Genomic DNA, 26,016 nt, shown 5'->3' on the forward strand with positions numbered 1-26,016 from the left:
GACTACGGATTGGCTTGTCTGGACTTCTAAACGCACCCAAGTGGCCAACATTTTTAGAACTTCCGCTTGTTTCAAACTCAGTGACGTCGACCACGTGTGTTTAAACTGGTTTAAACGAGCTTCACGAGCTCACGCTCTGCTTTCAGCGTGCCCGAAATATAATGAAGGCAACTAATATGACAGCGTACGCAAACTTTCTTCACATTGTCTAACTCGATGTAGCAGATTTGGAGAAATCATACGATATTTTATTGGAACGACAGAGAGAAGACAAGCATGGCTCCGGCGCAAGGGTGACGTGTAAAATCGTGAAGCGCTCCACATCTTTTTGTCGTCAAGAAACTTACACGTGCTGGTATGTGAATGGTTGTAGCGGGCCTCTTCAAGCGAGGTTGCAACAAAGGTTCATTACATTTTCAGTGCTCGCGCTGCACGTTTGTCGAACGCTGTCACACAAAACTGAACGAGTACTGGGCCACTGGGCAAGTTCTGCTCGGTTCTGTCATCGTTCACTGCCGACTGATCCCGCTGATAAAGCGGGCGAAGTACGGAAAGTAGTGTCATGGAAAGAGGGTTCGTTTTTTAATACCTGGCCTTGCTTCGGATTGTGATCGTCAGAATTCCAAACGGCTCTTATGGCTCTACACCATCTGTCAGAAGGTGCTTGTGTGGCGATAACAGTGGCGATTGACTGATTGCTGGCGGAGAAGATTGGCTTGGATGAAGTTGTGTGCAGCCTGGCAGAAGACAGCAACCGCGAGTTGCGGCTGCTACCCTAACCCATTCGTAATGTTCGAAGAAGCGCGGCTGGAGTAAATTCGGTGCATAGTTGATATGCACTCGTTTTTGCCCCCAAGAACTAACTGCAATATTATTTTCCGCACATTTTACTTGGCATGGGAAAAAGTACGTTCAAGTTGTTTGAGCACCGAATTCAGTCGGTGGCTCATGTTCATGTTCCGTTGATGGTCTGACGCGTAGACTTGCCTGCGGCACGGAGGGTGTACCACGGATTATCTTCAGGCCTAACATTTGCTAATGTTGGGCAACACCATGTGACATTACTTGCAGCAGGTATTCTAAAATCACTTCTTCAGACAGTTGTGTGTCGTCAGTGCCAGACGTCCCGAGAGTTCGTCTCTGTACACTGTGTCGAGGGCATCGCCATCGCCCTCACAATATCGCTGTGTGGACATCTCTCGCTGTGCGCACGTCCAGCTGATTTGGTGCCTGCACTTGAGCGTAGCTTGCGAGAGATGAAATGCATAAATACTGCACACGAATAAAGTTGTGAACTTTGCAGTGGATAATTAGTTGAATTAAGGACACTGAAGTTGTATTCAGCACGGCAGAAGGCAACGGTGAGTTGCGGCTGTTACGTTCGAAAAACCATGATTTGATTTTTAGTCACGCTGTTGTGGACCCTCTGTGTCGTATGGAAGGGTATGGACTAAGCTTCGCCATTATTAATTATTTTTAAGTACTCTATCCGCTTCACTAAAGTTTTGCTTTGAATTATTACAAACGTGTGTTAATATGAATTTAATTTTTTTAGGAATGAACAAAACCTACGAAGGTCTTGCATCATGCCTATCGAGGCAGTAGCCATGGGCAACTCACAATGACAACTAATATGGATAATCACTATCACTGACCGCTGCCGCGATTCTGTCGGTTCCTTTTCAAATTAACCGCCGTTATCGCTAACGTGTTGTGCTGCTAAGCTACGCGGGTTCGACTACCGGCCACAACGACCGCATTGCGATGGGGCGGCATGCGAGAACACCCAATCGAGTACTTCGGAAGTATTCTGCCACGCAACTATAATCGTCATCCACCTCACGTACTTTCGTCGACTTATCACCGCGGTCCCGGTACTGCCAGGTCACGAACGGCGCGCGCGTTGTCAGCGTGGCGTAGCATTCTTGATAGGAAAGTGACGAGAGCCGGGTTTTCAAGAAAGGAAATGCGAGCGAGCCAGATGACGATTATTGTTGTGTGGCAGAAATACTCCCCAAATAATCGATGTTTTCTTAGAGTGTACTGTACATTACGCGGTCAATGTTAATGCGGAGTCCCCTACTGCGGCGTGCCTTATAATCACATTTCGGTGTTAGCTCGTAAATCCATAGAATTTTTTTTTCGCGCTTCATTGGTCCTGGCGACACATCGGCCACGTTATCAACGAGGCCAGCCGGCTGTGAACGGTAGAATGGAACGCATACGGCATCATCGCCGTGTTATCGCTATTCGATATAGGTGTTCTGTGCTCCAACTTACTGCGAGGTTTCATATGCACTGGCTGTGTCGCATAAGTTGGCTTCCATCATGACTCTGGCAAGTATGTTGATTCATGCATGTGCATAGCCGCACATTTCACTTGGAGCCTGCGACGTCACTGATTAACCGGTAAACGCTAGCGGTTTATAACATTACAAGTTAAGATTTTCGCTGTGTGATAAAAAATCGTGCTTGACGTATACCTGCACATGCTAAGCCCACTCTACTTGTAGGGAGTCTAGAACAAGTCGCATTAAAAGTTTACATTATGGTTTGCGCTTTGCTTTGAATTAGGGACACATTTATAGTAACGAAAGAGTCAGCAGCAATAAGAAAAAAACATGGCTGATCCCTCTTTCATAGGAATCGGTATAACACGAAAGTGAAACGTGTCAATTCACAGACGTAGTTGAGCGTTTGTTGTGCATTCTTTCGCCCCAAGCGCGGAGGAATGAATGCTACAGCATCAAATTGTAATGTTACGCGAAGAACGGCAAGCCGCTCGAAACTTGCAATGCGCTGCTCAAGCAGAAAGGACGCGCGGAACGAACATACACAGGATGAGCGCGAACTGTCACAGTTGTAACTTATTTTTGTGTGAGCAGCGCGCTCCTTTCGCAAAAGCGGCCGCTGCAGTGAGCGAGGTGACCTTCGTGCTCTCAACGGAAACTTGCAGGCAAAGCGCAAGACGTACAAACCACCGAGATCACGAGATAAGCGCCCGCACGAGCGACCACGCCCTGTCGAGGCGCGCGCTAATCCGCGTGGAGGACGACTTTTAAAGCGCGCTCTACTAGAGTCACTGTATATGCTACCTTTAGGTAGCAGAGTAGCGCATAGGTCCGGCAAGCAACCACGGCTATGCGGTGAAGTCGCACTCCATTTTTGCAGGCGACATGCCTACCGCGTCGCCGATAAACATGTCTGGCGTGTCGAAGGGCGGCGATAAACATTGGCTGTCGATAACTAGTGTTAATTGAGTGAGCTGCAGCGGCGGCGTCGAGAAATACAAAAATTGGCCCGAGCGTCAGCTTCTCCGCAATGCATGGTTGCTAGCGGCGTTGGAAAACAGATGCGCAACTCTGCTACCTAAAGGTAGCATATACAGTAACTCTACGCTCGACGAGCCCTTCGCGCCATCTCGCTAGTGATAACGAAAACACGCTGTACCGCCGATCTTTGAGTACCGCCACCGGCAAATGGTGTACATAAACAGCTCGCCGTTAGCACAGCAGAGAACATGCTGTCTGTGGCGGAGTCGTTTCGCGCTGCGCGCTGGCGATCGAGAGGTCGTAAGTTCGATTCCCGGTGACTGACCTTTTTCTTATAGTTGTTTTTTCTTTGCCATATGTTAGTCTTTATATGTTACAACGTAATATCCGTGACGGAAATGCGTCAGTGGAGCCGTGTTGGACCCCGGCATAAAACACTTTCGTGTTAAAAAATGCGAACGCGCATCTTGAGCTTAGTACAAGTTAAATTGCGGCAGAAAACTAAGATTGAGTTATTGTCTGCCTAGCTTTTGTAGGGAGTAGCGCTATGCCTTTACTACAATCTTTGCGTGCTCCACATTCGTGCATATTGAAAGTGCAGCAGTACAAGTTGAAAGTTGAATATTTCGTACATGACACGAACACCAGCGTATGCACTTTTCATGCCAGCATGACGCGGAGTAACTAGCGAGCACGATAAACATACCTTGCGTCCGCAAAGAGAAATGAGCGTACATAAATAGGTTACACTTTGTCTCTGCTTGTACTTTATTCCTGTTTGGTCTCCTTCCCCTTCTTTGAAAACATAGCGATAAGCCCGAGATGCTGTGCTAAATGCCACGTTCATGCATGACAAACAAGTTCGGATTTTTGCGCATAACTGGGAAAAAACACCTAGATGGGCTGGGTGAAAGAATCAAATTGTTCTAAAGCACTTCGCGTGTACCAGCAGCAGTGCCAGTAAATATCTTGCGAGAAAACAGCAACAGCAGTAACAACCAAGGAAACACGGCAAGAAATGGTTGCACGCGCTACAACTTTATTTGCAAATGAAATCTCTATATTAAATACATAAAGTCAATATGGCGCGAACATTTGAGAACAAAAAAAATGTTCTCGGTATAAAATGTGGCATGACACAGTCACTACGCAATGTAAGGGAGTCGCAGTGATGAATTTAAGTTAAAAGGTTAAAAGTCCATATGTGAACTATGTACACGAGATGACGGGAAACAATTTGGCACAACTCAAGGACCCGTAAACTCTACAAGCTATAGGAAACAATAGGAAACAATGTGCTCGGTGCTTCCACTATGGACGGTGTCAATATCTAGCATACGTCTATGCTAGTCTAGTTTGCATTCTCGAAAGCTCTAGTTTCAAACTGCTCTGTGAAAATCAAAACTGACAAAAGCGTCAATAACGAGCTCATGCAGAAGCCTCACAACGAACGCGGTCAATATTGGCAGTGTACGCAACACTCGCATGCAGATCGCCGAAAGACGGGTCAAAGAGCAGTACATCAGTGTAGCAGATAAAAAGATACACGCGTCACACAGGCTACATCTCTTACGGCATGCAAGTCACTGAAATATCTCGGTCTAAAGCACAACATTGCCACGTCTGCAGAACAACGCGCAGTATAATATAAAGTTAATTGTCCAGCTTGTTAAAATATCACAGCGAAATGCACGAGCGACAGAGCTCCTGCATTTGCGCGCACGTGTTTACTTGTTTAAGTCGATCTTCACACAAAATTCATCGATCGATCAGGAACAGAGGACGGGACCAGTACATACAGCACAAGCAGACCTTCTATGAACATTGAGGTCGAACAGCTGCCAATGAGCAGTAGTCGAAAAATTTCGCAACCATAGTACGTGAGTGGTTGTCCGTGTGGTGAAGTGAAATTGTAAGGACATCGCAGCGTGCCCTTCAACACTTTTGTAATGACGTTCGAACGGCATTTATGAGACAATGATGACACGCTGGAAGACTCACGGGGCACAAAACGATTCTCGTCAAGAAATACGTGCGAGAAAGTCGAGGGAGTCCACCAGTGCAACGCACGTCGCCAACTCTATAAGAGCGCTATCAAGATCTACGCCGCATTTACGAACACACGGGCCAGTTGCGGGCGCTAAGCATTCACAGTTCAGGCAGCATATTAGATTGCGGCCTGTTTGGGACATGGTATCGCCTGTCAAGCTCAGGGCTTTGCGACAACTCAAGGTGAGCCATTCACTACAATAAGTCGCTCTTCGCGTTTAAATCAACAAATTTCGCGCGTGATGGGATAAAAAAAAAAATTGCCGTTTTTGTAAAAAGGTATCACTGTTCTTGATAACCTTAGTTTTCTGCAAATTTTGCCGCTGTATGTAAAGTCTGCACTAAAAACGTCGCTGTAAATGCTACGCATGGCAAAAAAATAAATACAGCTAAATGCGCCTTTCAGTGGTGTTACAGCCGCAATTTATGGGTGCGCTGTAGCAAGCACCTTTGTTGCGCTAGATACACCTGAACTGACGTTAAATGTAGCGACTTTCGAGAACAAACGCGACGAAATGTCGAAGGTGCTAGGGGCTGGCCACAGCTTACGCAGGACCACACGCATCGTGTGAGCGACCTCGCGTTATCGAGCGTTAATTTAGAGTGATGAGTATTCGGTGACTAGAACCGAGCTTCAGGCGGGGTACAACAGCCCCACTGCGAGCGTTCAGCGCTCCCGATTGGCTCGCGTGTTTGCAAACGCGGCATAGGCCCATACAATGCTCTGAGCAATGTTGCGCGACGTGATCGGTTGTCCTCGTCTCAGGAACTAGACGTGTGTTCGCTAGTCGAAGAGGAGCAAAAAGAAAGGAGTGTCTTGACGTCCACGAAGGCGGTAGGAACCGGCGGCGACAGCGTCACGCTGCGACGTCCGTGTTTCTCCCTGTCGATGATTTCGACGGCGCTCGAGAATGAGACGCGCTTCTTCAAGCTGCTGCCTATTGTCGCCAGGCACGAATCGCTGGCACTCGTGCGCAGCCTCGAGACCCTGGCACGAAGGTCGGGGCTGGCGCCTTCGCTGTGGCAGCCGTCACAGGCGCCGGTGTCCTTGGCGGCATCCGAAGCCGGAATGGGCGTGCTAGTACTGGGCAGTGGACAGGGCAGGCTCTGTAGAATGCCGCTGTCGTCGCTCCTGTCCCAAGATGGTGGATAGAGCGTCGGCGTGCAGACGCAGATGTTGGAGCCGATGCGAAGATGGCAGTGGCCGTCACCGCTGCAGCACTTGGAACTGTGGAGCATGGTGACGCTACCAGTCTTGCGGAGGATTCCTCGCGGTGCAGCCGTGGCGCTGCCTTCCGCGACGACTTCCTCGGCCGCGGAATTGTACGCACTGTCACTGTTTTGCAAAGAAAAAAAAAGAAATCCAGGAGAACATGTTAGAGATGTCATCCCCGAAGACAGTCGTCGACATCGTCTAAATGTGAGAACAAGATCAAGTTATAAGGTCATGCTGAAAGGCCGGGCACCCTTCTCTGGAACCAACGAGCAACATAAAAGCGGTGCTTAGCGAATTGCGTAATGAGTATATGAAATCGCTAGCTGAAGACGCGGTCGTGTCCATAGTAGAGCCCTTCTATTTACTATAATAAGTCACCTGTAAATATGCGCCTGGCCTTCGTGGCTGCATTGGTTTTCCAGGAACGACCACTCACCCAGCGCGTGACGCTCCAAATCATTGTGACCTTTGTTCCTTGAGGAGCTAATACCCTAGACATAGCACCCAATAAATCCGTAGACTGAAAGCCTAGTTTCTAGCTTCAACGTTCAGTCTTCCAAACATATCACACGGCACACTCCCCGCGCTTGTATGTGTGCGTGTGCGTGTGTGTGTTGTACGGAGTCTACATCTAGCGCCTTTAAAGAAATGTATTGTACACAGTATCGACTTTGCCAGCAGCACGTTCTCTTGAATTTTGTAAACCTGCCGAAAGGAGGAAGTTGCGCGGAGTTTAGCATGCGAAAGCGCACATCCGAAGACAATAGCGAACGAACTTTATTCCGCTGAGTATTTTCATAAGAGCACAAAACAAAACACGATTCGTTTGTGACAGACAAGTCAGTCACACACGCAAAAAATAGCATATAAAGTACGTCGACATGCATGCCTGGACCTATATTATCGGCACATTATTTAACACGCCGTGCGGCATGTTTGAGTGTCATCACGCACAAGTTTCCTTAGTGCAGATGCTCATCTTTGTCTAAAATTTGGCATGGGTGACAATTGACCACATTGCTAACTTTGCATGAAGTCAGTCTCGTCTTTTTGACATAATCACCGCAGGCGTACTTGGCGCTGCGTAGCTGTTACTAGATAAAACCATGGACAAAAAAAGTAAAACCGCATGCAGCAACCTCATCAGGCGCACACATCGTCACTGGCGTTCAAGACAGTTCATTCAAGCTCACTCTTGGGAAGTGTTCACACGGTGCATGTTAAGTCAGTCGCGATGACGTTTTTAAGTCGTAGCGTTGCGATCACTCGTGAACTTTGAAAGTCTGCGCTCTCATTACTAACACACCCTGCACACAGCTAAAACAAGAGCGCACCGTGCAGTTTTCCGACAGTCCGCACTAGGCAGAAATTCGGAGCCGCGAAGACGTATTGTCCACCTACCCAGTCTCGTCAAAGACTTCGTCATGGAGCGCGAGCACTATGGGCGGTTTAGTCTCCGGGTTGCAGGTGCCTTCTGCACCTTTGACGACGTCTTCGATTTCCTTCATGGTCAAACTGGTCTGGATGAAGAGGTGCAGGCTCTTGTTGGAAAGGTAGAGCGGCTCTGTCAGAACGCTGCGCCAACAAGCGAGACGAAGGATATGCAGGATTTACGCTAATTGACCCGCGAGAAGAAGCGTGTGAGTGCTTAAAATGCACGTGCAAAAAATTAAAACGGATGATTGAGGTCACGTCATTGAACAGTTAGCGACAAGCAAGCGATATGGGCCCATTTACGTATGGTGACATTAACACTCAAAAACTATTAGTGCATGAACGATTTGATGCTGCCCTTCTGGCACTTTCAGGAATGAAGCAGTCTGTTACGAGAACTTTCGTGTCACTCCTGTTCACTGAAAAACAGTTCTGTTTCGAAAGCTTTCCGATCGCGTCGCAAGAAACAGTCGAGTCATAGACCGAGTATGCATTGCGTTCGATGCCCCTCGACTGCCATTTCCATGTGCATGAAGGCAGCTAATAGGAGCAATTTGTAGAATGCTCAGCTCAAGGTTTGTGAAGATGTACGAAAAACTTGAAATGTAGGTGGTGTGATGCGCATGGTGGCAACGTTTTCAGAAAGGCGAAAGTATAAGCTTACTCTCGAAGGAAAGTCTCGAGGCCTGCACGTCGGCTTTCTATAAACTTGTCGTCGAATCTTTTCATCAGCGTCTTCGATGGAAGGCGGGGTGGAGTCCTGGACAAAAAGAAAAAGAAAAGAAACATTATTTGCATGCAGCTCCGTGTGAAAGCATGTCTAGACGGTTTTAGACATTGCGAGCTTGTTAGTGACACATTTAAGCTCCAAGATTAACTACATAGCACGCCATTGTTCCTCCGTCATTATCACAAAGTACGAAGTGGAACGATTGCTTTCGTATAAGAAGTGAAATTTGTTGTAGTTCTCACACACTTATTGCGTGATGCCAAGCTACCAACCACCTGTAATGCCAGAAATAATGTCGTTTGAACTGCGTCACGGTAATTAGCTCTTGGGTAGACATAAATGAAGCCATTCACGCACGACAAGAATGCGCATTGTGTCTGTATTCTGGCACTAAAATAAATTAGTTTGTAGGCCAGGCTTGCTGCAAGCGCTCGATTGTAACACACACGAACTGACATGGAAGGGAGACGAAAGTACTGTAACGAGCTCTATAGTTATGTGACGGACTGTACTGCATGCTACGAAAATGCCATTATTCTGTGGTGCGCGAAATTCATCGGTGGCAGATTTGAACGATAAGCAAAGGGTGACTGCAACTTTCCTAGCTGGTTTGTTGGAGTGGCTGCCTGACTTCATCCCATTTACTTTCCGGAAGCCGGTTCAAATTGCAGTTATCGGCGAATGGGGCCACTGAGGAATACGGCATGCAATTTGAGTCGAGTGTCTCGTTCCAATGGCACTGCAGGGCCCGATGACGCCCTTTGGCATATACTTAGTTTCTAATCTCCACGCGTTGGAGGGCAGAGCTCTGACGTCACGCGGCGAAGTGCCAACCGGCCAACGCAAGCGCGCGTAGACAGAAGCGTCAAGTGACGATATCGCGTTTGGGCTGACGTCATGTTTTCATCGTACATAGTACAATGGAACCTCAGTTAGCCTTATGGTTACCTGCGATATGTACACGCACGAGGTGTGAGCCAGCTCACGCTTTGAGGACCTTGACAAGGTGACCTGCACGTCAATCCCCGCCCTTTATCTCACTTTATCGAACACTTACGGTTCAGATGAAACAAAAGACTCAATGGCGAGGTCCGTTTGCGACACGTGGTTTGGAACCATAGCGCGCATTGTCTGTTTCGCCGCAATCATATGACTGAATTATCAGAAAAAGCGTACCCGTTGTGTTGCTACTATGGCATGAAATAGCTCAGTTGTCAGCCACTACGCTTCTCTTATAACGACAGAAGGTTGAATTGGTAGGAATTCGTGTTAGCAACATTGTAGCCGCGCAGACGCACACAAAAGGAGAAGCACAAATGCGGTATTCGTGTTGTCCGTTCCTCTCCACATGCGTCCTTGTTCTCATGTCTATAGTTTCGTTTTTTTCTAACATACGACACGTCTCCACCTTTGGCAAATAAGTGTTGCTTCCGCTTTCTAAAACGTCTTTCTAACCTTTTGTATTGGGCTGGTGACCTTAAAACTGGTCATCGTCTGAAGAGCCAGTAACAGTCACTTGCATAGGCGTGCACAGGGTTCCCCATAAGGGGGGGGGGGGGGGGGGAAGGGGGGCGAAGGTTCATCGCAGCGTCCCTCCCCCCTACTAAGTCAATGTACGCGGCAAATTTTGCGCCTCCCTCCCCCCCTCTGAGGTGACTGCGGGGCCTCTATGTATGGGGCAGATTTTGCGCCCCCCTCTTAGGTGATCAGGGGGGGGGGGTCACTAGAGCTCATGCGTGTCGTTTTAAACTTCACAGGACACTAAAGTTGAAGAGCACGAGAGAAGATGAGAGGAAGCTCCCTGTGAGCGTTCTGTGGAGACAAGTATTTGAAGACCAGCCTTGAACTTACAAGGAAGGCTGCAGTTCCTTGAGTAGGCTTTTCAGGTGGACGAACTCCGAGTACCTCCTTCGAACCGTCGACCGCGACATTGTGAAGCAGCTGTTGTTCGTCTGCAAGAATAACACATCACAATCATTGTTGGATTGATGTTGTGACGCGTTCATCGTTTTACTTATAGCACAGTTAAATCCCTCCTTTTCACTGATTCGACGAAATGTCCGCTATTTTCAAGCTGGCAGTATGACTGCTTACCTCAATTGAAATGTCATATGACGTGTAGACATCTCCTTTTACTTGGTGGACGATGGGATTTCGCACGTTCACATCCAAGAAAGTCTGCACGAAATAAGGAAAGTGTAAAACGGAGTATTAAATCAAGTGTTCAGCGCAACCACCGCGGTTTGTTGCTGCAGCACGCACATAAGAATGTCAGAACAGAAACGAAAACAAGGTAACCAGAAAGACTGACAGCCTCTCGCCATATGAAGAATCAAACATATTTCACACATCTCCACGATCTTTGTTTAGAGAGCGAAGCAAAAATTTGAATTATATTTTCTGAAAATATAAGATACCTTGTTTGTTACTGCGCTCATTTCGAAGGCCAAAGTGTGCAATAGAAGACACCCTCTTTAGGGTGCGAAATACATTAGCTTTAAGTGATTCCAATCTCAAAATACAGCAGGCACACATCACTTCGATACGTCGAAGAGGTACTACCACTAAGGGATGCTTAGACCGGTAAATATTTGCTTCGTAAATCTGACAGCCACAAGCAAAGTTAGCGCATGTTGTTCTGATATGCCGATCGCATGCGATTGAGAATGCATTAATAAATGCTTAAACAAAAACGTTGTTGAGGGGGGAAAAAAAAGAAAGGAAAGTGTTCCATAAATGTTCACGAACATCCACCGCTGTCGAGCAAAGTGGTTTCAATATTATTTTCTGTTTGGCAGATTAAGTATATTCGGAAACCCGCCATTAGTGTTGTAGCGTTGTGGTGCACGCAGGCGAAAACGTAAAAACGCCCATGTGCTTAGATTTAAATGAATATTAACCCCTGGTGGTTAAAATTATTCTGGTGTGCTTACGACATTCCTCGTAATTCTATTTCGCTTTTGGTACGTAAAAACTAAGAACTTACTGTCTTAACCAAAACGCGGAAGCCACGGCTTACGTAACGATAAGGGGTCAGAGAAGAAAAGAATCATGCAAAGTGTCGGCATGGAAAGAAGCTAAAGGTGTTCAGCAAACAGTGCGACTTTTCATATCTCGTTACGTTATCAGTGCTCCAAGAGCGTGTACACTCGAGCGCGTCTGCTTGGAGCCTTGACGCAATCACTTCGAAGGGAATTCCGACATCCCCATCACACTCAGCAAATTTTCACTGCATAGACAATAAGCATATTGCCGCTCATTGGCGGCAGCGCATAGATTTTCAAGATCTGGCTGGGCGTAGCACTGGTAGTGGATGCGCATTTTTAACTCGCATTTATGCGTGATGTCGGTGAACATCAGCTTGTGCGCAAATGCAATGAAAAAAAAAAAGTGCCTCGATTCTCAAGCGACAGCTTCAAGCGACGTGGAACTTGAACCCTGCCTCTCTGTCTGGACAATCAGACGCAACATCGCTAAATAGCAACATAATTACATTGTTTTCAGGATAAGTAAAAATGATGTTGCTGCATTCTTGTGAGAGTGCGCCCTTGCAACGGTGAAGAGGAGCAAATCTAGCCCTTTACACGTTTGCATGTTTCCAGGCCGGCATTTTCATACGCTGTGCGAAACAGTGCATATACCACTATCACGAGATCAGCTATAGGATTTAAATGGGGAGGGAGTACCGAGTGCTCTGATAATTTGAACAGTGGCTGCGTGCGCTTAGATTACATGCGCTAGACGTGCTTAGTAAAAAAAAAATGTACCGTTAAAACTGCTAAGGTGAATTAAGAGGAGGCTGGACAGTAACGAAGTTTGCAACTTTTTAAGAAAATAAATTCGCCAAGCCTTTAGAAAGGTGGCTCTAATGATGATGACCAAGGCCACTGATATTCATTGTGGTCTGGTGAAACAACTGCAAGGATAGGTTCTGCAGCGGGCAGATGGTAGTGGGAACGAGCCACCGAGAGTATAGAATTGCTCCGGACGACGCTTGCCATGAGGCGCACGCACGTGCGGCAACTCGATCAGGCTGCCTGCCTAGCTTGCACCCCGGTTCTCTTGACGTTTAACCACGCGTCGAGAGAAGAGCGTGAGAGGGTTGTTCACTCGTGACCTCGGTCACTGATCGTCTTTCTCTGCGCGCGAGTCATCGTTGTCGAACGCTAGTCGATAGCGAATGGCCTGCACAGCTGGAAAGCTCATTCGAGCACAGAAACGCAACGATGGTTCAGCTGACTTCGCTTTTCGTTGTCGCATACTTCATTCGTCAAGAAGACGTTCATTCATTCATTCTATGGTACCTAATAATGCTACAAAACACACAGCCAGCGCTGCCTAAAGGGGTATATGACACAAAAATTTTGGCCTCATATTTTTTTTGCTGCAATATGTTGCTGGGGGCCTGTTAATCATAACACGGCACATCGTTTGATGCAGCGCGCGACAGAATTACAGGCTCATGATTACCAACCAGTGTCAGTTTCGGTTTCAAAAACAACAAGCCTCCTGGTGCAACTATCACCACCTAGCGGGTGCAGCGCTCGTTCACGTCAGCACACAGAACCGTGACGCACTTCCGCGCGGTTCGCGAGCAGCCGCCGAGAAGTGTAGGCTGCTGGAGCGAACACGGCAAAAGAAACATGGCGGCTATGACTTCATCATAACTTGTTTCAGCGTGGTCACGTGAGGGAAGTAGGGGGGGTCACCCAAGGAGGTTTAAATAAAACTTATTTATTTTAACCTCCTTGGGGTTACCGAGGGTCATCTTTGAGGGTGTCATTAGCGCGAGAGTGTCGATCGCTCACGTAAACTTCAAAATTCATTTAAAAAGCCTTCCAAGCTATTTATATTCGCTGTTGATATTTTGCAGATGGTATACGCATGTTCACGGGAATCGATCCCGCAGGCTATCTCGGCCGCGAAAATTTGTGTCAGTACCCCTTTAAAGGCGCCAAAATGTGCCCGTTCCGGCAGTTTTCGCGCCGTGCAGGCCTGTCATACTTCGTAGACACGATGGCCACCGAGCGATATATACAGACTATACTAGTCTCCCTTGCTTCTAATGCGTAAACCTGAGGAGGGTCTCTAAGCTAGGCACGTGTAGGTGCTGGACCAGGGTGCATAAATATTGGTATCCCGCCACTTTAGCATGGCATAAAGTAATGATAAAACTACTCGCATAACAGCCTCGCCACTTGCTGTCGTATACAGCAACTTACCCAAAACCAGTGTTGGAGGTAACGCGTTATAAGTAACGGTGTTACCGGTAACGCGTTACTATTTTCAGTAACTAAGTAACGTACTCGTTACTATCTCGGAACTGTAACGGGTAACGTACTTTCGTTACAATTTTTCGGTAACGTGAGGTGTCACGTTACTCGTTACTTTCAATTCCAATTATACTCGCAGTCTTACACAAAATTGACTCGTCTTGTAGGAGTGCCTTTCTCAGAGCTCGTCCAGCGTTATTTTGCCGCTGCGGCGGACTGCTGTCGGTCCGCCAAGCATTGACAAAGTGGCATCGCATGGGCGTGTCCTTTTTTGCGCGGGAGAAATCTCAAGGGGGAGCGAATTGTCGAAATTTCATAAACGGATTTGCTATAATTTCGGCTACCTTGCTATCGAGGTTCAAGTTGTCGTTGATTGTCGAGAAGCGAAGTGTATGCGGTCCTTGTAACCGTCAAAAGCGAGCTGTCGAGATGTGCTCGGCTTGCGGACACGCAAGACTCGGTGTGAGCTCCAGCACAACCGAGGATGTCTTCTTCACAAATCCCTTCTGAACATAATCGCCAAATGAGGATGAGCGACTGTCTGCCTTTGGTGCCGCATGGCATCGCCATGAGCGGGCTCAAGGAAAACTCTCCGCGCCTTCACCAGCTCTTCCTGAAAGTCAGGGGCGTCGCCAGAATTCAACCATACTTTATGTATGTTGGTGCATGTGTTTTATGTGTAACGTCTATATATACGCAAGCAAAATTGAAATTTTTTTGGCGGTGTTTGAACTCCCCCCTCCCTCCTGGTTACGCCCCTGCAAAGTGAATACAGTAGTACCATATAGTGCGTCCGTCGAGCTCCTATTTAGCGTAGGTGCGGACGTATTCGCTAATAAGCGAGTCAAGCTGTCCGATTGAAGCTTTGAAAGGCAGCTGTTGCTTTTATTCAGAGGTTTGTAGTTACAGAAATTATATTGAGGCTTCAAGAAAAACAAAATAAATGCCTCAGCCTGGTTTTTAGTTACATTAGAGAACTGTTCCTCTAATACTCTAGCACTGTCTATAAACTCCTTATTCAAAATTAGTTTTGCTTCTTGATATTTGCAGCTGCACCTACGTTTCTGGTTATTGAACTCCTGAGCAAGCAAGGCTGACCTTGAACACTTTCATGTAAGCAGTCGCAATATTTGCGGCAATTGTACAAGTCAAATCGAAAAAAAGAAACTTGTTTATGTGCGCAAATACTTTTTCTCCAGATTTATGCTATTTAAGCATTCCTTTATTGCTACAAAATTTGCGCATTGATTTTGGTAGCAGAAGCACGCTGTCATAATTAGTGCAAGTTTGTTCAGTGATGTTTTCATTTCGGAGAGCGTTGATGATGAAATAGATTACTTTGTGTTTAATGACCCATTCTGAAAAACAGCTTCCCCGTGTTCCACAGAGTTAGAAGCCATCACATGTAATTATACAGTCAAATTTAGGCCACTATAGTATACTACGAAGATACGGCACATTTGTGCCAAATATTGCCGTTTAATCAGTATTTGGGGTTACATTTTTGTTTGGGCGACAACTTTAACGTGATACATAAATATGAGTTTTATAAAGTATCTATTGTAGTTTCTTGAGGCAAAGACGCACTGATTAAGATTTCTGGCTATGGAGCAACGGCGGAAGTAACGTCCGTTGCTTTTTTTCGGTAACGGTAACGCGTTAGCTTTTTTTAGTGGTAACGCAGGGCGGTAACGCGTTCCTATTTCTTTAGCGTAACGAGTAACGTATTTAGATACTTTTTTTCGGTAACGCATACAACACTGCTCAAAACCAACTAGCATCCCTTGGCACTGTTGCTAATTGGCTAAATATACTCAGGTAAAACGAAGCACTGTAGGTTAGCTAAGTGCACAGAAGTTGAAATGGCAACCCTGTCAAGCGAACGTCATTGTGCTGAGCGCGCGTATGAAAAGCGAGCGCTGCGGCTGTAGGAGTGATCACAATGCAGCGAAGCAAGCCACCGCGCGCCGGCGAAGCGTTTCCCGTTATGCAGAGCGACACGCAGTTGCATAATCTGCTTCCGCATGTATAAACGGCACAGACGCCAGGTTTGCCAGCTGTTTTCCTACCTGTCTGTCGTAAAGTATGGCGCTGGACGAATCGTACGCCTCGCTCCCGCTTCTGGACGAGAGGCTGGCATCGTCGCTGATGCTAAGAATGCTACTGTTGCTGCTGTCGTCGCTGAGGTCGTTCGACGAACGGCGCGGCGGCTTGAGGATGCCCTTGCGGCGTCTAGTGGACTCGGCCGTCGAAACTTCGCACAGGCGGGGTGCTCCTGTTAAGTGCATTTCGGATAACGTGGGGTTCTTAATAAACGAATTATTTGTCCTTGACAATGACGTGTACGGTCTTCGCTGCTTCTTACAAGACCGCCTCTGCGCGAGGCTTGCTGCCGCAGCCTTAGCACCTTTGGCGCTCTTCTTCGTAAGCAGCTGTTCTTTGAAGGGAAGATTTGACAGCAAGGCTTGAAACTCGGAGAAGGTGCAGACTCGAGGATGAGTGAAAGCGCACAGGTGCGATCTTGTGAGCAGAAGAGCCAATCTTCTTTCCAGGCAGGAGATGCTCTCTCTGCCCGACGATCTAACGTCTGGAGCTTCTGTTCGTCGGCCCTCTGCTTTTTACACTGGTCGACTGCGCGTGGAATGAGCAGAGGGTAAGCAGAGAATGAGAAGAACAAAGAAGTTGTGGTTTGGGGGGAGGGCGCTCGGCGGGGTGAAACCTTATCCTGATCTGCAGAAGGAGAGGGAGGAGGGGGCTGATGTGAGGGGTGTGTGGAGACGGACGCAGTTCACGAGAAGAGCTGTAATCGAGAAGCGATAATCACAAGCCGGCACGGCCCATTGTTTTGGAAGGACGTCACGAGCCAGGGTGCTTCTGCCAGACTCAGGGCTGCGTGCTTTTCCGCGCGTGGCAGATGGCTTGGAAGTCCAGACGCTCAGACGTCATTCTCTTTGCTCCAGCGCCGAATAGGTGGCGCACCTAACACTGCTGTGGTGTTTGAGGTGGTCACGAACATAGACGTGCGCAGGGTTCCCATCAGGGGGGGGGGGGGGGGCGAAAGTTCATCGCAGCGCCCCCCCCCCCACACCCTACTAAGTCAATGTATGGGGCAGATTTTGCGCCCCCCCCCCTTTTAGGTGATTAGGGGGGGGGGGGCGCCCCCTCCCCCCTGCGCGCACGTCTATGGTCACGAAAGATACTCAGCCACCGTTAGATCAAATATACTGCGTTTATATGGTTGATGCAGCGCTGAAAGACGAAGACGTAGAAACAGAAAGCAGAGGACGAGCGCTGTCTCGCAGCTAATAGATTTACTCTGGAAAAGCATAAAGGAAAACGTGGATGTAAGCTGGCTATCCTGAATGTATGGGCGTCGGCAGGATTTTGTCTTGTGCGTGGGATGCAAACCCGTGCTGCATCGCGGATGTAGGCTTGAGGGGGGCAAGTGTCCCTTTTGCACACCCCTGTCGATGCCCATGCCTGAATGCAATGTTCTCCCAACGAATCCATGTTGAATGATCAAGGACGCCTTTTGGCAAATGCATGTTGGTATTGGATATTAGTGTGCCGGGAAGGAAACCAACTTGTGTATTTGAGCGAATGCATTAGTTCGTGTCGCTTGGAAATGTGACACAGTATTATCCTTTTTTAAGCTCGACCACTGTGAAGCACAAGAAATTGAGACAAGCGGCCGAAAAAATTTAGGAAGCGACTCGACGAACGTAGCAGCGTATCTATACATCTCGACCGTGCTCATTTAGTTCCCTTAATTAACTTGCGAACTGAGCTCGCCAGTGCTGCTCAAACCACTTATCGCAGAGGCGGCACGACTTCGACAAACGGAGGACAGAACAGACAAGCAGAAAATGAATTTCGGTGGTCTTGTCATACGCGTACTTGCAAATTTGTGCGGCTGTGCCGTGCATGGTTAGAAACACCGTTTTGCTTGCTTCACGTTACAGAACTGTGATAAAGCTTTGAGCCACCATAAGCAAGTGCTGAAAATCCGTGCTTCTGTTCGCTCGTATCCAGGTCGAGCTAAAATAAAACAAAACGGAGATAGTCCACATGACAAGACCCCCCTTAACCCCCCCCCCCCCCCCCCCCCCCCGCCGCAACACACACACTTATTTCTTACGCTTGTTTTGGATGAGATCCTACAGAGGGTTTATAACGCATATTTTCCCTGGCTGAGGGTGAAGTTTACCGGCGCCACATTCGTTGACTGATACTTAACTTTGAAGCTGCCATTGATCGAGGGAGTATCTCCCTAGACGACGCAGTTACTTGGGTCACGTGTCAAGACGATAGCGTGAACTGGCCTGATCATCACTTATCCGCACTAGGCGGGAAGGCGTATGCACTTTGCGGCAGCTGGAGTTCACTGGACGGATGGACGGTTTAACGATGCAGTCTAGTGTTGTACTTTTCTTGTCGTTAGAGAATTTAAAATTTTTAAAAGTATCCTGAAACTTGCACAATACTTGTTCATTCGTTATAACAAGGGCGCTCTGCTCCGTTAGTTATATTGTGATATTTTCGCTATTGATTTTACGGGATGCTAGCAGTATCCAACCCGGATTTTGTTCTAATCTCCCAGGTATATCAAATTAGCCTTGCGCATTATACTGTAACTACACATCTGCAATTAAAGAGAGGTAGGTACAAGAGAACTAAAAGATGTCCGTTCGAAGGGCAAGCGGCAACACCCTTATCAGGAAGCTGATTATCAGGCTTCCGTGTATCATTCTGTGTATCAAACTGCAACGCAAAAATGCACCTGTACAATACCTTATGTACCGTTCATTTATTCGTAACCCGGCTTTCTCTTTTCCCACAAACAAGGTCCGATGGTTTCCGTCGATCAAATCAATCTAGTGTGCCAGCGTTTTTATACGAGGCAAATGCGTTTTGCAGCGCCGTAACGTAATTTGTAGCTATAGCTTCGTTTAGATTACATATATATACGACCCGGTATGTTAGGAGACAGTCGCTGTCTTTTAAAGTCTTCGAAAGTGTATTTAAAAAATCTGAAAATGAGCCTTGCTTCAATGACCTTAAATAAGCATACCCTCTGGCACGAACTTTGGTCAGAGTATGTCATGTTTGTAAAAAGTATATACAACTCCCATGACCGTTTAGTCACTCCAAATAGAACGCGGAACGCATCAAGCGACCTTAGAAATAAAAATAGATTGAGTGCGTCATTGGAATTTCTTGTTTGCCGAATCACATACGATGTTCACAGCGTTCGTGAATGTATTTAAAGTGTCAACCAAACAGTGGATAAACTCTGCTTTTCAGCCCCGCCACGGTGGTATAGTGGTTATGGCGCTCGACTGCTGACCTGAAGGTCGGGGGATCGAATCCCGGCCGCGGCGGCTGCATTTTCGATGGAGGCGAAAATGTTTGAGGCTTGTGTACTTAGATTTAGGTGCACGTTCAAGAAGCCCAGGTGGTCGAAATTTCCGGAGCCCTCCACTACGGCGTCTCTCATAATCATATCGTGGCTTTGGGACGTTAAACCCCAGATATTTTTATTATAAACTCGGCTTTTGGTAGACTTAGCTGGAATGTACGAATTTAAGTTTAGTTTGGGTCTTTCCACTCTCGGCTGCAACGCGTTGAGTGCCGACGTTCTATTTTCTGCTTATCTCGGTGATGCTAATATCCTCACAGCTCGTGAGTCATAGATTACCTGTGCACTTTGATATCGACGTACCGCCATTTAGCCGACGAAGGTGAGTACAGATAAGGATTTCGCGCGAGGTGACAGATTTTTCGCTCTCGTATTTCAATGTTAAACTTCACCTGCACGTTAAAGACCCTTAGCTGCGGAAAAAAAAAAAGTCGCGTACCTGAGCTCCAAACTGTGTAAAGCTCTCCTGTAAGCTTACGTGAATAAATACGTTACCAGGGCACTGGGAATGCACTGCACATATCTTTGTAGGCAACGGGCCTGACTTGCCCTCACACCACCCATTACTTGTATACGCTTGAAGATTCAAGACAGTAAACTAACGTGCACCATGTGACCGATTTATATACGGCAACATCCTATAATCATCAGGCAACACGGGCAATCAGACTAAGTTATTGAGAGACTGGACTGAAACCTATATGTACAAGAAAATGCGCCTCATTAATGGCATGCACCGAGTTTACACTTACTGCAATTGCCGTACTATGCAGAATTCGCTTTTACTTGGTTTTCTTGTATTGCCCATACGCCTTTCATGAAATCCTAACCCGAAAAAATTCCACTTTGTTAGTAACTTGATTCAAATGAAAGCAGTGCTCACATTGACTTCGATTTCACCTGTGTAATTATTTTGTTCATGATCCTCATTTTCTATCATTAACTTTTTTAACCATGCAGGAAAGCCTGCCAGAACCAGCACTGGTTAACTTTCCTGCCTTTCTCCGGATTTTATTTTTACATCCACTTTTCCGAGTCATCTCAATTTTTACGTTATCTACTGGAGGCTGTCTTTATAAACTAAATGCTTGAATTACTCACTGGCTTTCACAAAAAGCACCTGCACGGTAATCTGAAGTATTTCGCTATATATACTGTCACACAGAAAACGAGCACGGTTGACACCATGAACAACACTCGCCAGATAACAGACAGTGGGTGAGTCACAAGGCGTTACGATCGACTCACGTTTAGCGCCTGAATCGACACACCGATTAGCTGTCGATAACCTTAGCCCATATGCTGCGTAGATGCGTCGGAAACCTTGTATGAATGGACAGCTAATATGAGAAAAGTGCTGGTGCGTCAGAGTATACATTAAAGCAACAGCCACAAAATGTCCAGAGCAAAGATGTCCGAAACCGGTTACAGTACCGTTGTTTGAAGCAAGGACCGGGACGTGTTGGACGAGAACGCTGTGCATTCCTGGCCGCCAGATCGGATATTGCTGTCGTCCGGGCAACACGGTTGCAGCGTAAAGAATTCTTGGTGCCCCGTAGCCATTTCCAAAACGCGATGCTGCGCTTCGATCCCTCATGGCAGGCGGCGTCGCTTCGTTTCCTTTGCCCTATCACTTCCTTCTATACGACTTATGGTTGGAAGTTCCCAGTGTGCATTTCACAGTGGCCGACAGGTTGCGAAATGTGGAGCTCATATTTAACGAAGCGCAAAGGAAGTCGGCGGGGTTTTGCCAGTTTCCGCCGATAAAAGGCTGCCGAAGAAGGTCACCGATGCGGATGCTTGCAAAGTGCTAGTAGTTGTGGCGAATGTGTATAATATATGGAGCTGAGTGGTGTATGTATTTACCTAAATGGGAACGGCGTTCGTGACATGTGTGTGCCGTTTAAGGGCCACAGCGGCTAAGATCAGTTGGCAAGCGCCAAACTGTTCGTGACACCAAATGCTCAAGGGGAAATATATGTCTGGCTATTCCATACGTCACATTCGTATCAGCACATTGCAAGTAATCGTTGAATAAACATGAATTGGGTGTTCCAGCTCATATTACTCACTGTCTTTACGGTATCGGAACGCGATAACACGCATTCTGCTTAACTGCTACTTCCGCTATACATCCAATGGGTAATACTAAAGTCCCTAGATTTTTCCCTGTAAAAAGGACAAATCTAGGGATCTTAGGTAATACCTACAGTGGCTGCATAGGCGTGCGCAGGGTTCCCCTTCAGGGTAGGCGAAGGTTCATCGCGCCACCCCGCCCCCCTTCCTTCCCTGTTAAGTCAATGTATGGGGCAGACTTTGCGCCCCTCTCTTTGCGCCCGCCTATGATTGGCTGCATTATTCCTTTCACATTTCGTGCGTAGAGGTACATGCAGATGCGTTCGGATATGTGTAGCATTTACAATGTAAGTATAGTCAAGCAGTGGCGACGCGTTTTTTTTTTTTTCGTTTCGTGCTCCCACGGCGCCAACGAGCTGCGGGCGACCGAACGGCCGGCTCGCTCAACGTACACACTTTTCCCACAGTGCTCCGCGCGCCTGCGGGCGTTCTGGGATTGCTTGGAAACGGTCTATCGATGGAGCATTCGGATCCCACCGACGGAAAGAGTGATTTTTCGTTGACTTTAATTTACTTCAATTTACGTAATTACTACTACACTACAGTTTAAGACAACAACTAACGTCCCCTATGCATTCCCTGGCCTAATTTTCCGTTGGCTTCATTTGGTTGGAAATGCAGGGAAATTCACCGTGGATTTACAGACCCAGTTCATTGTTACCCATCACTCTGGAAAGATATGGAAAAAGAAAAGACCGAATGAAGATTCTCAGTTACCTACCACAAGGATCAAGCTTACAGTTTCGACTCATTTATGCTTTTATGCCTATAATAGAACCACAAGTGCACGAATTGATATCGATTGAGCGCAGGAGTACATTACTCACAAGAGACGAAGTATATGTGCAGATTGAGCAAAGCAGCGACATGTCTCAATCTGCGTGTGTTATTTTGTGCATGCATCTGTAGTAAAATATTTTTAAAAGTACGTTTATTCATATATTTATATCTTCAGAAGCATAGAAACTTCGATAGAAGGCAATGTGCTTGTGAACTGCGTCAGTCCGTGTTGGTAGAACGCCATGTGGTTTCCGTTATACGAAGGAAGGAAACAGAAAAAGGAGAAGGCCGGGAGGTTAACCAGAAACACTTCCGGTTGGCTACGAATTCCTGGTTTAGATAAGGACAAAATGAGAGCGTCGATTGTTTGCTTAACCGTTGCCGGGCTTTACCACCGTGATAAGCGATGCAGATAATGACATCATTATTACGGAATTGTTTGCTTTGCCATAGTTACGCGCGTGATGCAGCGTGACGCAAACCTTTGCTATCTCTCAGTGGAAGTGAAATAAGTTCCGTGCTTGCTGAAACCGACGCACTATACATCTTACCGTAGCTATCATGTTTTTTTTTTTCGTTTAGTTATACTGAAGGCATAAGGTGCAATATTGATCGATGATTGCCAACGTGCGCTACCGGTTCTGAGGTGCACATGTAGAATGTAACGAATTAAAATAAAAACGAAGGCGGGCTTCGAAACAAAGGACGGGATTTTTTATTCATTTTTGCATGCAACAACGTTACGTTCTTTTCCTGAAGTAAGCGTTACTTTGACGACCGATAAATTAATTTTCTCGAAAGAGGCATCACATTGGTGTTCAGGCACAGTCGTAAAAGGATTGTGCTCGGCGACAGCCTAAAAATTCAGTAAAAACTCCACAAGGAAAACTGCGGTGAGTCCATGGACTCCTCAGGTTCGGAAGAGCGGATTATGAAGCGAAAATATTTTAGATACGAAGCATCTTATGGCGGAGCTCAAACTGGTGGTGGTGGTGGTGTGCGGCGTGACCACCTTTAATGCGCATGCGCAAACCCTCTCCACACACCTCCTCTTTCCCCCTACCCCTCTCCCTCTGAAACGCGGGCTCGACTTGCCGAAACGCTGCTTCGCATCGCCTCATGGTCTCCTTTAGCGGGAAATAATGTGATTTTCGTTGAACTCTGTTATAACATTCTCCTATAAAACTTGGCATGACATTCCGGTTTCATCCTATAAACGAGGCATCCTAAAAGGGGGGGGGAGGCCAAGTACACTTTTCGAACCCCTTTGCCGACGCCCATGGCTTGTAAGACGTATAGTCGGAATGAACACATGGGCATTTTTTTGTCGGAAAATTCATCTATCTCGCGAGGATGACGTTTACCCACTGAAATGAAAGGTGCCCCCATATTCGATGGAGACGTGCAAATTATATCCTTATGATGGACTATACAATGTTCATTTAATCAGATTTATAATGACCTGTTGTCAGATATAGTAGTCAGGACTCCGATATAGCTTGTAACTGCGAAACAGTGGACTTTTGCTGCTGCCGTAGTTCGAATAATGAACCCCCCCCCCCCCCCCAAAAAAAAAAAAAAAGAGCACGTGTGATTTTAAAAAGTCGAACAAGATTTTCAACAGCTGGATAGTAGCGGTCATAATAGTCCCAGTCCCAAGCATTTTCTTCAGCTTTATTGCTTGGGTTAGCTTCGGCAATTAACGCTGATATTTTTTCGCGAACGATGATTTTGCACACACCATCAACAAGATAGATTTCAAACTTATTCTCATTTGCCACTATATGATGATGTAGTAGGCCGCTTGACCGATGCATTGCGATTTCAGTTCGCAAGTCGCACGAACTAAATTGTCGAAACATAAATACGAGAAACCGAAGTACGATGCAACGTCGAACAAATGACGCGGACGAACTCTGCCATCAGGGATGGCACACACGTCAAGCTCAGACTACAGAATTTTTCGCCTATATCACGGCAAATACCCAAGTCGCTCCAAGTAACACGCCCCCTCTGATCTCTCGAGCATGATTATTTTTCCCTTCTTACTGGGAGTGTGAATCTATGGACGGCCGATGCTGTACGCTATCTTTATCTCTTCGCTTGCGATAACGACTGCGTGGAGACAAGACCTTGGTTCCCCGCGGTTAATTTATTTTACACAGACGCATCTTTTGTGACGCCCGAACAAAAGGACACGTGGACGGGTGGCTGATCTATTACCTGCCAGACAGCTGCTCAAATTTCCACCTTCGTGCCTTCCATTCAAATCGACCGATTCGTCTATGTATTTGCAGTTGCAGTGATTGTAGCTTCGAATAATGTTACGCGATAGAAAAAAAATGCTGCGCCCATGCATAGCAAAGGTGAAGTGGAAAGAGCGGGAGACGAGGAACGGAAAGCAGATTGAATACCGTTTTGTTAAAAGCTGCGCTCGCAACTTGTGTGCCGTCCGTCAGAGATGCTATTCGCATCTCCGATTGGCACACCTGTTGGCGACGTGTCCGCGGCAGACGAGCTTAAAACACGAAGCACGGCAGCAATCAGTCACGTGCCACGGCCCGCTTTTGCTAAAGGTGTTGCATATGGCATTCGCGCAGGCAGGGCCTCGGTTACCACTATGCCGTTGTTTCACTCGGAGCCCTGTAATACACGCTGCTGTAATACAACGAAAAGCTCCGCTTTAGCGCACATTTCTGGTTTATTTGTTCACGTCCGTTGCGCAATTTCTGGCACAGTGAATCGATAATTAGATGATGGTTTGAGAAGGTATTTGTATCATCCGCGGAGCCTACGTACACGTTCGCGTTCTAGGGGAGGCGAAGGAAGTAGCATGGCGCACGATTTTCACGGCCAGACATTGATTACAGCGTCAGCCGAGATGCGACGTTTACTATAAATGAAAACGTGAGAAGAACGGTAGCGGCATATCCCAGCAGTTTCACTTACCATATCGTTGACGCTTCGCGCCTTTCCAGCCAGAGCGAAGGTGTTTGGCAGCTGCGAACAACAAAAAATCAGGAACGACCTCAGCTCGCACGGCACGCGGCCTTCAGCTGCTCGCTTGCTGACTCTTTGCTTGTCGAAGAGGGCAACCGGGAGATAAAACGAAGACGACCGCAGCAGCAGCCGCGCACTCGTGTTCGAGAACGAAGGGGGGCACGCAAGGAGCGAAGGCCAGCGACAACACTAGCTCGTCAACGCGGCGTTTCGGACAGGGTACTGCTGTACGCGAGGGGTTTCCCCGCTGCTGCCTTTGTTGGGATGCTCTCTCCCACTGACACTAGCGCGTGCGCGCTGCTTGCCAGCTGCGATCGCTTGCGTAGCACAATCGGCGCAGCAGTGTGTGCGCGCGCGCGCCTATGGCTCTCACTTTGCGTGATCAGCTTAGCGCGGTCGCCTGTTTTACGAAGAACGCGCCGTGGTGAGCGGAACCAAGCGCCCGACTCAGATGATTAGACGGAATGGATTAGTCCGGCGGATAAGTAGAAGTGTCGGTCCTCACCCACCCCCATCTCCCAGGAGCTGGAAGAAAAAAGCCGTGTTATACGAAATATTTTCGCCTATTGTCAATACCCATGCCTTTGCCGTCTCATCACGTGGGTTTCCATTCTTCCACACATTTCCGTGGTTGCGAAGTGATCCCCCCACCCTTTTTTTTACCCTTTTTTCCCTCCCAGGGAGCGAACATGACAAGGTGCAGTGGT

The 26,016-nt window shown here is 47.2% G+C and overlaps 1 protein-coding gene and 1 non-coding gene across 3 annotated transcripts; one reads left to right on the top strand and one right to left on the bottom strand.

Annotated features, from left to right (window-relative positions):
* Positions 1-224: 224 nt before the first annotated feature.
* Positions 225-328, top strand: LOC119395213 (U6 spliceosomal RNA). The gene has a single exon (XR_005184214.1). It is a non-coding gene; the product is annotated as a U6 spliceosomal RNA (small nuclear RNA).
* Positions 329-4,290: 3,962 nt separating this feature from the next.
* LOC119393579 (uncharacterized) lies at positions 4,291-25,590 on the bottom strand. Of its 2 annotated transcripts, none has more exons than XM_037660687.2 (6): positions 25,259-25,590; positions 10,796-10,879; positions 10,553-10,653; positions 8,636-8,731; positions 7,939-8,112; positions 4,291-6,657 (listed from the first exon to the last, which is right to left on the bottom strand). In XM_037660687.2, the coding sequence occupies exons 1-6, from the start codon at positions 25,259-25,261 to the stop codon at positions 6,084-6,086; spliced, it is 1,032 nt and encodes a 343-aa protein (XP_037516615.1). In that variant the 5' UTR covers positions 25,262-25,590; the 3' UTR covers positions 4,291-6,083. The 2 variants fall into 2 exon arrangements, with proteins under 2 accessions (XP_037516615.1, XP_037516614.1); XM_037660686.2 differs by lacking the exon at positions 25,259-25,590 and adding an exon at positions 16,044-16,288.
* Between the last annotated feature and the right edge of the window lie 426 nt (positions 25,591-26,016).

This window comes from Rhipicephalus sanguineus, chromosome 5 (genome assembly GCF_013339695.2).
Source record: "Rhipicephalus sanguineus isolate Rsan-2018 chromosome 5, BIME_Rsan_1.4, whole genome shotgun sequence".
NCBI classification, from domain to species: Eukaryota; Metazoa; Arthropoda; class Arachnida; order Ixodida; family Ixodidae; genus Rhipicephalus; species Rhipicephalus sanguineus.

What these genes read in the sequence shown, in the direction of transcription:
- LOC119393579 (XM_037660686.2), bottom strand. Translation starts at nt 16,262, where the DNA reads ATGCACTTAACAGGAGCACCCCGCCTGTGCGAAGTTTCGACGGCCGAG. An exon ending in AAGGAACTGCAGCCTTCCTT is followed by an intron (nt 8,732 to 10,552) that starts GTAAGTTCAAGG and finishes CTTTTTGTCCAG; the next exon opens with GACTCCACCCCGCCTTCCAT. An exon ending in GAAGTCTTTGACGAGACTGG is followed by an intron (nt 6,658 to 7,938) that starts GTAGGTGGACAA and finishes TTTGCAAAACAG; the next exon opens with TGACAGTGCGTACAATTCCG.